The sequence below is a fragment of the Pipra filicauda genome, unplaced genomic scaffold (assembly GCF_003945595.2).
Source record: "Pipra filicauda isolate LSUMZ 115617 unplaced genomic scaffold, ASM394559v2 scaffold3_size10097308_pilon, whole genome shotgun sequence".
Lineage (NCBI taxonomy): Eukaryota > Metazoa > Chordata > Aves > Passeriformes > Pipridae > Pipra > Pipra filicauda.
Genome location: NW_024104532.1, coordinates 4,398,154 through 4,410,826, shown reverse-complemented (window position 1 = coordinate 4,410,826; position 12,673 = coordinate 4,398,154). Strand labels below are relative to the sequence as shown.

The 12,673-nt window shown below is 47.3% G+C and overlaps 1 protein-coding gene across 1 annotated transcript; it reads right to left on the bottom strand.

Annotated features, from left to right (window-relative positions):
• Positions 1-464: 464 nt before the first annotated feature.
• Positions 465-12,426, bottom strand: GRPEL2 (GrpE like 2, mitochondrial). Its single transcript, XM_027718756.2, has 4 exons — positions 12,321-12,426; positions 7,277-7,445; positions 5,882-5,963; positions 465-4,622 (listed from the first exon to the last, which is right to left on the bottom strand). Exons 1-4 carry the CDS (start codon positions 12,386-12,388, stop codon positions 4,267-4,269), a joined length of 675 nt encoding a protein of 224 aa, XP_027574557.1. The 5' UTR covers positions 12,389-12,426; the 3' UTR covers positions 465-4,266.
• Between the last annotated feature and the right edge of the window lie 247 nt (positions 12,427-12,673).

The following is a 12,673-nucleotide window of genomic DNA, read 5'->3' as shown; positions in this document are numbered from 1 at the left end:
ATGAGATCTGTTACACCCTACAGAGAAAGCCTCTTCTTTTCTCCAACAAAACCCCCCAGAGAGCGGCTCTTCATTGGGAACTATAGTGAGTAATGGCTTCAAACTGAGAGTAGGCTTAGAATAGATATTATAAAGAAATTCTTGGTTGTGAGGGTGGTGAGGCCCTGGCACAGGTTGCCCAGAGAAACTGTGGCTGTCCCATCCCTGGAAGTGTCAGGCTGGACAGGGCTTGGAGCAACCTGCTCTAGTGGAAGGTGTCCCTGAACATGGTGGGGGGGTGGAAGGAGATGATCTTTAAGGTCCCTTTCAACCCAAACCATTCTATGATTCTAAGTGCTGCCATGGACCACAGCCCTCATCACAACTGGATCAGGAATAGAGAGAACCTTCCAATGCGCAGCCCCAGATGGTTGGAGTTGGAACTAGCAGCAGTTTGGGACAGGGAAAAAGGAAAGAGAAGCAACTGCAATTCCTTTGTTTTATTTGCAAATGGACAGTATCTGGACATCTAAAGGAAATCAGCCCTTTCCAACATTAACTCAAATGTTGTTGTCAACTACTTGCACCTCTCCCACATGTCGGTCTCTGTCTTTCATACAGCCAGAACCTTTGTGTAAAAAAAGAGCACAGAAATACACAAAAAAAATACAATATTTACAGGCTTCCCACCAACTAAATGGATTTAGATTTTTGGAGATTAGCAACGCTTTGTTCATTTGACTTTGCAAGTAATATCAAAACACCTAAAGTTTTAAAATAAAAAAATACTACAATATTCACAATATAAAACTTAAATACTTTTTTTTTTTTTAATTAAGGGACTGCTAATAGCTATTGACTGATCACAGCTCTTTCAACAGAAGCTCTGCTGCTGAAGCACTGAGAAGTCAAGGTTCACAAAGTGACATTCACATTCTGCACTGCTTCTGGTCAGTTGAGACATTGCCATGATCATGACAGTGGCGCTGGAGACTTGTCCAGGGGATCCACTCAAACAGGTCCTGCCAACAGGGCATGACAAGGCCACAGAAGGTGGCAAATGCCCATGTTCAGGGTGGCTGCCCACTTCCCAAGGGTGGAAATGCAGGTCCACACACCACCACATCCTGTCTAGTAGTCTGCATTCCCAGCTCCAGCTCTTCGTGGCTGGGCAAACTGAGCAGAAATTACTAAGAAGAACATGACACTTTCTCTCCTCTGATATTCCCTCCCTGCTAATGTATTCCTGTGTTTTATTAAACAGTCAGTCATTGGATAAAGTGACTGGAGAGAAGCAGCTCATGCGTCAATCTCCTCTCTGCAAGAGTTACACAAACAGGGCAGACAAGGCAGCAACGACCTACAGAGGAGAAATTCTTACACCCACCCTTACACAATCTCATCCATGACAGAAGAGATCATTAAGTGTGCTTGAAAGGCAAGAGAATCAAATTTTGCCTAGGAAATCTGGATTCTGTGATGGAATCCGGGTTTGGTTATTTCATTTTCACTTCACCATCCAAAGGAAGCAGAAACTAGGACCAGTAACAGCTACAGGATTTATCTCTTTGGTAATATCTGTGAAAGAGTCTCTCAGCAATGGTTACATTTCATGGGAATCATAAAAGCCTGATAGGATCCTGTAGAAGTTCCATAGGTTCGACTGGGAAAATAGCTTGCCCAAAATTAAACAGGGCTTCTGTGAGGGTGGGAAAGACTGCACAGGAACTGGATCCCTCAGATGCCTGCTCCACCACACAACAGTGCCTCGGTGAAAGTGGATCCCAGATATACAAGCTGAATCAATATTCTCTTAGTACAGACAGAAGGTCTGGAGTGCATTTTAGGATATTTCTTTAAGGCAAAAATGGATGGGTACTGGCTGAGGAGACAGGCAGGATTTGCAAACAGTCCCACGTTGGACAGAGTAGCTGCAGAATAATTTCAGAGTCTAGTGGCTTCATGGATGAGTTTAAGGAAGATTTGGATCCCATCACTTCTGGTCACACACTACTTTTAAATCTGGCTCAGGTAAGCTGCAGCCTTTCTATGATTGAAACCTACCTGTTGTGTAAAATGCCTTTGTTTTGTTTGGTTCCTTATAACTAAAGTTTCACATTCAAAGTTAGTTTCCATAACCAGCTCTCCCCTCATATTGCAAAAAGACTCAGCTGATATATCACAGGCTGAAGAGGCAGCAGAGAACCCAATTGCTTCTTCCAGCTGAGGACAGAGTTTCCTCAGAACAGGCTGGAGACAGTTTTGAGAGAGAAAAGCAAGACTTGCATTGCCACATTTCATATTTTTTCTATGCTTTTCTGGAGAAACAGCGTACCCTGGTGACCTGGTCAGCACAGACACCAGCAAAACAATGAACAGGAAGTTCTGTTTATCTCTGAAATTCCCAACAATGTGTTAAAACAAGAAGTTAGTTCAAAGTGAGCTAATGCTGCCAGGAAGCAGTTTCAGGGTTGAAATCTCAAGTACCACCCTGAGAACATACTATGCAGAGGCAGAAACCCACACTCCAAAAGGTATCCACTACCAAGTCACTCCACACTTGGCACTAAAACAGGTTGCATGGAGCATGTTAGAAATGTGCATCTTCCTTAAATTTCTGGAATGACAACCCACTAGCTGCACACAGTCTCCTAGATGAAAGACTGTTGATAGTTGCAGTAATCTTGAAGTCCACCACAAAAGGGTTTTGCAACCAAAGCCTGCAAAGAACGGGAGAAGAACAAGCTTTCTTCCAAACCAGTGATGGCATCCACTATAAATAAAGCTTTTTTGGAAGTGGATCTGTCGGGCCGTGGATCCAATTCCAAAAAGCCAAAAGGCAGCAATTAACAAATCAGGCAGAAACAACCTGAAAACCACCATTCCTGGTTTTGTGTAGTGCAGACCATAGCTGGCTCATCTGTTCTTCTGTCATTTGACTGCTCGCTGCTCTGCAAAGGGTTAAAACTCTGATCTTCCTCAGCGACTGCATCCTTTCAGCTGAGACAAATGGACTCCCAGGCAATAGGGCCACTGGGAAATACATATGCTGTGACAACAACGTGCCTCCAACTAAGAGGACAGCTCGAGGTCAGCTTTCGCTTCCTCAGCCTTCTGCTTCTCTTGCTTCCTTGTCACCGCTGCTAAAATTGGTTCAAGGGCACTTGAGACTTTTAGCAGAGAAGATTTTCCTCCTCGCACCAAAACCCAAAAGGTTTAATATTTACTGTGACCACGCAAAAGTAGAATCTGAATGTGAACTGGAAGTTAGTGTTATCTGAGGATCATTACTGGAGAGCTGAGAAAATAGAGCAGTCCAGATTTCCTGCTTAAGGGCACATCTCCATTTTGCCAGCAGCTGCGACAAAGAGCACATAGTTTATCATGCTTGAAAGCTGCACAAATACCCATCAGGGAAGAGAAATTACTCTCCTCTAAAATATACATTTTGGTTGGAGAATAAGAGATTTGAGAACAGTTTTTTGCCCCCACCACAAATCACTATTCCCTGTTTTACATTTGGGCAAGGAGGCAAGGTGAAATTTTACCTGGAGAAGAAATACTAACACGTTAGTCTGACCTAACAACAGAATTCTCTTTAAACACTCATCTCTATTCAACTGCTGTATGACAGAGATTCCATGAATTCAGGATTGTTTTCCTGAAGCGACATAAGAAAAAGCTGCCCCTAAATGTCATTTCAAGTGATCATCTCCATCCCCATCCGAGGGGCCTGGGGACAAGGGAAGACACCAAAACCAGCTGATAATAATACTCGTCCCTTTGGACTTTTCCAAGTGCTTTACAAAGGAAAAGCCTCACCACATCCCTGTGAGGTAGGTCAGTAAGTATTATTATAGTCCCTTAATATAGCTATGGGAACCAAGGCAGAGAAGTTACTTCCCTGAAGGCCACTGTAGGAGTCTGTCTCAGAGATGGAGCCGGGAGACAAGATTCCTTAGCTCTCAGGGAATTTCCCTTTCTCTCCCATATCTCTTCCCCATACAAATCTTAATGGAGAAATGAGCAAAGGAGAAAGGGTCTACAGTGCCACGTTTCTGACAAATACTAGGACTCCTCCTACTACTCCATGGACCCCAGAAAGTATTATTAAATACACAAGTACCTTCGAATCAATGGCAAAATGACCGCACACACTATCAAGAAGCCATCGTACAATACAAACCTAGCTCAATAAATAAGTAAATACATGCAGCTGCAGCTCCGAGTGTTGGGGGTGGTCCCCCCAGCTCAGGAAGGTCCCAGATGGCAGCGGGGGAGCCCAGGTCACTCCTGTGACTCCACCGCCACGCCGACGAGCGCGTGTCTGATGGTGCGGCCGTGCAGTTTGTAGCCGTCCTGCGTCACCAGCGCGACCGTGCCCGGCTGCATCCCCTCGGCCGGGACGTGGCAGACGATCTCGTGGTCGTAGGGGTCATATCTGCCACCAACAGGGTTCATCTTCTGAAGGCCGTGCTTGGCAAACACACTTTGCAACTTGGCCTCTATGAGGGAGAGGCCTTCGTAGATCTTCTTCAGGGCTGGGTTTGGGTTACTGGGCTCCGCTTCTCCCGCGGCGCTCTCGGCAGTCTTCTCCAAGATATCTGCTACCTCCACGAGGTCCCTGCAGAAACTCTGGATCCCTGCGGGCACAAAGAAGCACTCAGTAAATGGAGGACAGTTTACAGAGCATACAGAGCTACAGTACCAATGACAGACATAAAGTCACAGCAGTTGGAAAGCATCTCTAAAGCTGTTAATTGATTTGAACTGTTAATTTAGTGAGAGCAGACGGTGTCTGCTGTAACCAAAGCTTTAACATTAACAGTAATCTAAAGACTCTCCAAATCAAGACATATGCAGGAAATGTACACCTATACATATTAACATACAGATATCTATATGTCAGGTATTCCTGACAAAGCAGAAAATTAGTATTTCACTCCAAACAGTTTTTTGCAACTAACACTTGTCATTTAGGACTCTGCTCTACACCCTCTCATACAGTCCCACTGACTTCACTGTTTTGCCAAGCAGCTCACACAAATGCCACGGGGAACAAACACAATGTGGGGAAGTAAAAACAATAAATGTCTATTCAAAAGTACATCCCCAATTTTATTTATAAGTTAAAAGCACTGTGGCTCAAAAAACCCCTCTCAATATCAATTATCCCACCGATTATCCCAAACTCATCAGCCATTTTGTAGCTCCACCGGTAGAAGGTAAGAAAATACAGTAGCTCTAATTTCAAGGCTACTAGAGTTAACTACCAATAAACCCCATGAGATTCATGCATTATGGAGAAAAACAGTTTCTCATTCTCAGAGATGGTCCTGACAGAGTCCAATGATTAAACAGAACCTTTTACCCCTTCACCTGCCTCTGTTGCCAAAGCCACAAATTCAGCTCGTTTCACCAACAATAAAATACTTCTTTTAGAAATTTTAAATATTTGATACAGGGATTGAAAATTGTTGTCCCAGGCAGGATCTACCTCCCAAAAGCTAGAGCAGAAGGGAAGAGGCTGTTAATATAGCAAAGGCGATCACAACCTGATGACACAGCTGAGTATGAAACACACCCTGCTGGAGCCAATCCTCAGCATACAGCCGAGCCTGTAATTTCAACCAAGTCAGCAGAACTACACTCAGCTGCACTGGGCCTATTTTTTTTTTAAATAGTCACAAAACAGTCCCTGAGGTAGACCTGATAGACAGGACACAGCTGGACATACAGAGAGAATAGCGAGTAAGCCCAGACACCAAGAGCCCAGGCCAAACGTCATGCCAGACTTCACAATGAACAAAGGAGAGCAGGACTGGGGGAGAGAAAAGCTGTTGATCAGCAATTTATGCTCAGGCAGGCAGGCCACTGCAGTAAACACAGCTCTTTTGCTTACCAAAGAGCTTGGCATCTTCCACAAACTTCTGTGTTCTCCTCCGGACATTCTCGGAATCTGCCAAAGCCTTCCGGTATCGCTCCTGTAACCACAACAGCAAGGGGAGACATCAAACAAGGAAGTAAAACCCATTTCCTGACAGTGGTGAACCCCTCAGAAATGCTTTAAAAAGAGCCCTCTTCACGTCAGAAGGTTGTGCCAGGCTCCTGCATTTTTATAACATGCAAAACCAAGTCCTTCTACCGATTAACCAAAACCTGCAACTCCCTCAAAAGATGCAGGCGAAGGCCAGAAGTATTCTGGGCACTGAATGACTGAATTCAACTGAATGTCAGCTCTCAGGTTGCTGCTTTTTTTGTGACTCACTGTGGCTATTGAGACACCTTTTTCTGCAGCAGGCAGCTGATGGTCTCAGCCACAGATCGGTGACCACATGATTTATCACTCAGTGCAGGATTCTCAGGGTGATTATGTCAAGAATTGCCCAGTGAAGCAGTATTTAATTCTCTCCTTAGTCACATGTGCTCTTCAATACGTAATGTGATCCCTACTATTTCTCTCACATGACTGTCACTGAAAAGGACATTCCTTCTTGGACAATCTGGACCCAGTGGGACACAAAGCTGTTAGAGAGCATCCAAAGGAGGGACATGAAAATGGTGAAGGGTATAGAGGGGCCACGTGAGGAGCAGTTGAGGGGGCACTTGGCTTGTTCAGCTGGAGGAGACTGAGGTCAGACCTCACCAGGGTTTGCAGCTTCCTCACGAAGGGCAGCTCCGATCTCTGCTCCGTGTGACCCACGACAGGAGCTGAGGGAGCGGCTGGAGCTGTATCAGGGCAGAGTTAGGTTGGATATTAGGAAAAGGTTCTTCCCCCAAAGGGTGGTTGGGCACTGAACAGGCTCCCCAGGGCAGTGGTCACAGCCCCAAAGCTGACAGATCTCAAGGAATGTTTGGACAACACTCAGGCACACAGTGGGATTGTTGGGGTGTCCTGTGCCCGGAGCGGGACTTGGATGATTCCTGTGGGTCCCTTCCAACCAATTCTGTGGTTCTATGACAATACACGATCCTGATCAGCACAAAAGTACTGCCACTGGCTCTGTACAATGCTGTGAAAGAACTGACCAGACCAGCTCCAACACACAGCTTTGCCTGCCAGGATTGTGCTATCAGTGTCCTGCTGCTGGTACTACTGACAGATGGTGTTTTTGGGGAATGCAGACTGGAGTTTCCCCCTCTCACACTCAGAGCACAGCTGCTCTGAAGGCTGTCACAGCACAGCAACACTGTTTGCGTGTGTTACAGCATTTATGGAGAAGTCCAGGGCTGAAAGACAGACCAAGTCAAGGGGACTGAACCAAAGACATCATGGTGCCACCAGCACCACACTCACAGTCAAATCTCGGACTTGTTCTTCCAATTTGATGGCTTTGTGCTCCAAGGCACAGTCAGAAAGGGGATGCTTGGGCTCGTCATGGGGATCTTCTGGGCCACACTCATCTCCTGTACTTCTCTGCTGAGCTGCAGTGCTGAAAACACAGGGGGACCCTCTGAAATGCAAACTAGTGACAAAGAAGGAAAGTTAATATCATCAGGGTCATTGAGAATTCTAGTTTAGTACCGGTACTAAAAACAGGCTCTCTTAAAGAAGATACATAGGATTCTAGACACAATTTTAGCTCTTTTCAGAAAATGCAGACAATTAGCAAAGAAACACAAAGCAGACTGGTGTTTTTAAATTCTTTTATTTTAGACTCACATGGCACTACAGAGGCTGTACACCACTTCTCTGGCATACCTTGAAAAGAGTCAGATTTTCACAGAATCACTGATGTTGGAAAAGACCTCCAAGGTCATCGAGTCCAACCTGTGACTGATTTCCACCTTGTCAACCAGACCAGAGCACTGAGTGCCACATCCAGTCATTCCTTGAACACCTTCAGGGATGGGGACTCCACCACCTCTCTGATCTTTTTCAAACTAAATGATTCTGTGATTCCTTGATTCTGTTTCACTCTCCCTCCTACTACACTTGCTTTTACAAACTGACCTAGACAGGGCCCATTCCTGCCAGCATGAGGCCAAAGCCTCAGCCACGCCTCCCTCTCACACCTTACACCAGGAAGAGTCTGCAGAACAAAGTACAATTTACTGCCAAACCACCTCCACTCAGGAAACATTTCAGCATACATTTTACAAGGGTGTCTCCTTTTTTGGGAACACCTGGGCTCTTCCTCTCAGCAGGGCTTTCAACATCCTCTTTATGCAATGTCCTGTAGCCCCTGTATGGAATGTTTCGCAAACATTAAGTGCACATCCAGTCTGTGAAATTCAGCAAGGCCCAGAAATCCCTGCACTGGTACTGACTCCACCCCTGTGGTTATACAGCACAATTCCACACCACACAGAGACGCTAAGTTAGGTCCCAGAATCAATACAGCTGAGTTCACATTACCAGGCCTGTTCCATTAAGCTTTTTTACATTTTAGCAAGGCTATATTGCTCATGTATGGTGTAACAGAAGTGCACAGTTTATTTTGGGGTCTATCAAACCAGTCAAGAGACCTCAGTGTTGTTCAGCAGTCCAGCTGAGCTTACAGTTTGCTCCTCTCATTCAAGTACTGGAGTCGAGCAGAATTAAGTTTCAGGGAGTTAAACCAGATGAAAACTAACCCTACAAACAAAAGGACTTTTCTCTCTGTGTCCCTGAATAGGTCTGCTGACAGATCAGATAGATGAGTGCAAGTGCCAGTACCAGAGGAGACAAACATGTGAAGCCTGGTGAGATGTGGGGAATGGATGAGGTGTCCCCCTTTGGGTGGCCGGCAGGTGGTTCAGACTCATCTATAGGACCAAAGCACAATTCAAGAGATCTGTATCTGCCCAAAGACCACCAAGCACCTCCTACCACCCAGTGTTTAGCAGCCCAGATGCTCCCTCATTTAATCTTTAACACCAGGTTGCTGAAAATCCCACAACACTAATGACAAACTTCCTTTTCCCACCTGAAGACATTTGCATATGCATTTTTTATTAAGTGGGTACTTAAAATATGATCTGTATGTTAAACCACTCACTCCTTTTCAACAAATTACATGCCAAATACAAGTTTGAAAGTGCTTCTGCTACTTACACTTGCTCTAGGATAGGACCTTCCTCAGACTAATCTTTAAAGAACCAGGTAAGGGGCTGTACCTGGGCTCCTTTCAAAAAGCTGCCCAGCTATTGTGGGCTCCAGGAATGCTAACACAGGAAAAAAACCCCACATTTTATCCCTGGCTGCAGATAGATCTGTTTGGGGCACAAGACCCCATCTTGAATGATTTTTAAAATGCTTGTCAACTTACTTTGTTGACTGATTCACACAGCACTTTCTCAAATTTACAAAAAGTAGACTAGACTGGAGGGGAGGAGAGAGCAGGACCCCCTTCACCAAGCCTTCAAAATCAATCTGTGAAGCTTTCTTTGCACATAAAGGTGTGTCCACGCTAAGCACCAACTACAAGCTTTGTCCTTTATCGTCTCACATTTCATTTAAAGAGCTGCAGGGAAGGAAATCAGCCACGCCACAGATGAACCAAGCAACCTGAAATGCAGCTGAGAAATCTTGCTGGGCCTCTCACAGATTAGACTCTGTTGTCTTAAAAATAGGCTGTGCAACTCAGTTAACTCTTTTGCACCCAAGAAGCAAAGGTTAGTGAGACATTTTCTTCCGTAAGAGAGTTACTCTACAGGAATGGGTGTGTTTCGGAGCGTAGGAGGAGAGGGGCATGGATGAGCCGGTGCCTCAGCTCCAGGGACTTGCCTACGTGGAGCAGGGAGCTCCCTGCATGGACTCCTCTCTCCAGCCTGTGAAACCAACTTAGAGAACACTCCCCCGTGCAGGGACGTGCCCCGGGTATCACATGCTGCTCAGATGAGCCTGCCTTAAAAGTTGTAGGCAAGAAACCAGAGCCACAGACTGGCTCCAAAGGGAGTTCCTAGGAAGGATTCTTATGGAGGACTGAAAATGCCACTCAATTTACTTCTTCCTTCAGGATGAAAAAAACCACTCCACAGAAAAGTGCTATTTACAGCCTGTCCACTGGCTCTGCTCCATCTCCTAAACACTGTCTTGATCACAGCTGCCCTAAAAGTGGGCAGAAATCCCACGGGAGGAAGTTGACACATCCTTAAGTGACAGACACGTGGAAGTCTCAGGGCGTGTGAAGGGGTTACACAAGTAAGCTGGTGATACCAAAAGATTTACAAAGGGATGTCACAGAAAGCCAAACAGATCAGATGTAGCAGAAAAGTTGATTGCAGCCATATGGTTTAAGCCACTTGGCCCTAAAGATTAGAATTTAAATGATGAGAACAGGTCTCTGGTCAGATATAAAATAGGTCTCTGGTCAGATATAAAATAGTATCACCTCTTTCTGGAGCACAGGCAGGATAGCACCATTCCCGAACATCCCAAAGTGACTGTCATGCTCCCTCTAAACACAAGGGTCCTTCCCCACCCCTCCTAAAACACTCCCTCCTCACAAATCAGCATGACAAAGCACACAACTGCTGAGACACATAGAAACATCTGCATCAGTGTTTCTTCTCTGATGAGCTTGCTTTGGAAGGAAATCTAATTACTCCCAATTCCTTTGCTCTGTTTCATCAGGGAGTGATACCAGAGATTAACCCAGTCAAGCAGGGATTGTCCTGCTCTGCTCTGCACTGGGGTGGCCTCAGAGTCCTGGGGGCAGTTTTGGGCCCCACAAAGTAAGAAAGATCTAAAGCTGTTAGAGAGCGTCCAAAGGAGGGACATGAAGATGATGAATGGTCTGGAGGGGCCATATGAGGAGCAACTGAGGGTACTTGGATTGTTCAGCTGGAGAAGAGGAGACTGAGGGGAGACCTCACCACAGTCTGCAGCTTCCTCATCTATCTCTGCTCTCTGTGACCAGTGACAGGACCCAAGGGAACAGCTGGAGCTGTGTCAGGGAAAGGTTAGGTTGGATATTAGGAAAAGGTTCTTCCCCCAGAGGGTGGTTGGGCACTGAACAGGCTCCTCAGGGCAGTGGTCACGGCCCCAGGGCTGACAGAGCTCAAGGAGTGTTTGGGCAATGCTCTCAGGCACATGGTGGGATTGCTGGGGTGTCCTCTGCAGAGCCAGGAGTTGGACTCAATGATCCCTGTGGGTCCCTTGCAACTCAGGATATTCTCTGATTCTATAACACTATGTGGATTCTTCTTCAATGAAGCTGGTGAACAAGCTTGTGCAGTGCACCTCCACACAGGATGGCTGTAAATTGGGCAGGAGGCTCCCTAAGCCAGACTAAGCCAGTCCAGGGTAAGGAATCCCAGGTTGGGAGCCTGGGCCCCACCACCCCTGCCTTGCTTACAGAGCTGTTCCCATTGGGAGCGACCCAGGCAGGGCTACAAAAAATTTTGTGTACAAAGAGAAGCTTCACATCGACAGCACGTCCCAGGATTCTCCACAACAGAAGCCTGCTGAGCTCCATCAGTCACCTATTTCACACTCAGTGCACATTTTAGGAGGGGCAAAGCAGTTTTCACACATATGACGGAACATGAAAGAGGAAGAATTTTCTGACACACATCTTTCCATTTAGCCCCAAACACATTTACTTCTATTACATGCTGCAGAATTATTTTATTGCATTTAAATGGTCTTTTGGTGGTGTTTCTTTTCTGGAGAAAAAAAAAAATCTAATAAGCATTTTGACTTTCTTCCTTTTTGCCTGTCCACATTTCACCCAAATACCCAAGGTACCTTTATGAATTTCCCTCTAATAAGCCATATACCACGATGTCCAAAAACATGACCGGGCACTGTTTTTCTGCCTAAATATTGACACAATTAAATGGATTCTCTTCCTGTGACCACCCAAAACACGTTGATAGCACGGGTGCTGCCTCACCACCAAAAATAAAAACCAGGGAGCGCATTAAACATGTAGTTCACGAATAAATGGTTCAGATGGGCGAGACACAGAAACCACGCGCAGTGGCAGGAAACCACCACACAACGTGACTCACCGAGCACGGAAACCCTCTTCCATAGAAATTAATTTTTTTTTACTCAAAAAGTCATATTTTTCCAGGAAAGAACTCGGTTATTGGAGCCTAATTTTACTCCAGGCCCTGCTGAGTAGCCGGGGGTCGGCAGCGTGCGGGTCCGGGCGGTGATGCGGGGACCTCCCGGGGGATGATGCTCGAGCGGCGGGGTCCAGGTGCGGATGCAGGTGCGGATGCGGGTCCGGGTCCGGGTCCAGATCCGGGTCTGAGTCTGGGTCCGGGTCCGCTCCCTCCCCCGGCGCGGCGCCTGCCCGGGCCCGGCCCCGCGGCGCTGCCACGTCTCGCCCCGAGCCCTCCACGGGAGCGGGACCTCTCGGGTCCCCCTCCGCCCGCCCCATTCCGCCCCACTCCGCCCCACGTACCTGCCCTGCCTCGCCGAGCCGCAGACCGGCAGGAGGGTCCCGAAGCGCCGCAGGGAGCGGGCGGCCATGGCCCCGCTGAGCGCCGGGCGGGATGGAGGGATTAGGCGGCCGCGATGCGCCGGCGCCGCCGACAACTACAGATCCCACAGGGCCCTGCGGGGAGCGGCGGGCGGTGCCTCGGCCGGACGGGTCGGGGAGGCCCCGCCCGGCCCCGGAGGCGCTGCTCCGGGATGCCGGGAGTGGAGTAGGGGCGTAGAACGCTTGTCCCTCTGGACTCGGACCTGGGCCTGGACACGGCTCCTGGACACGGCTGCGGCAGCCCGGGGCTCGGCTCCAGACACAGCTCCGGTCCC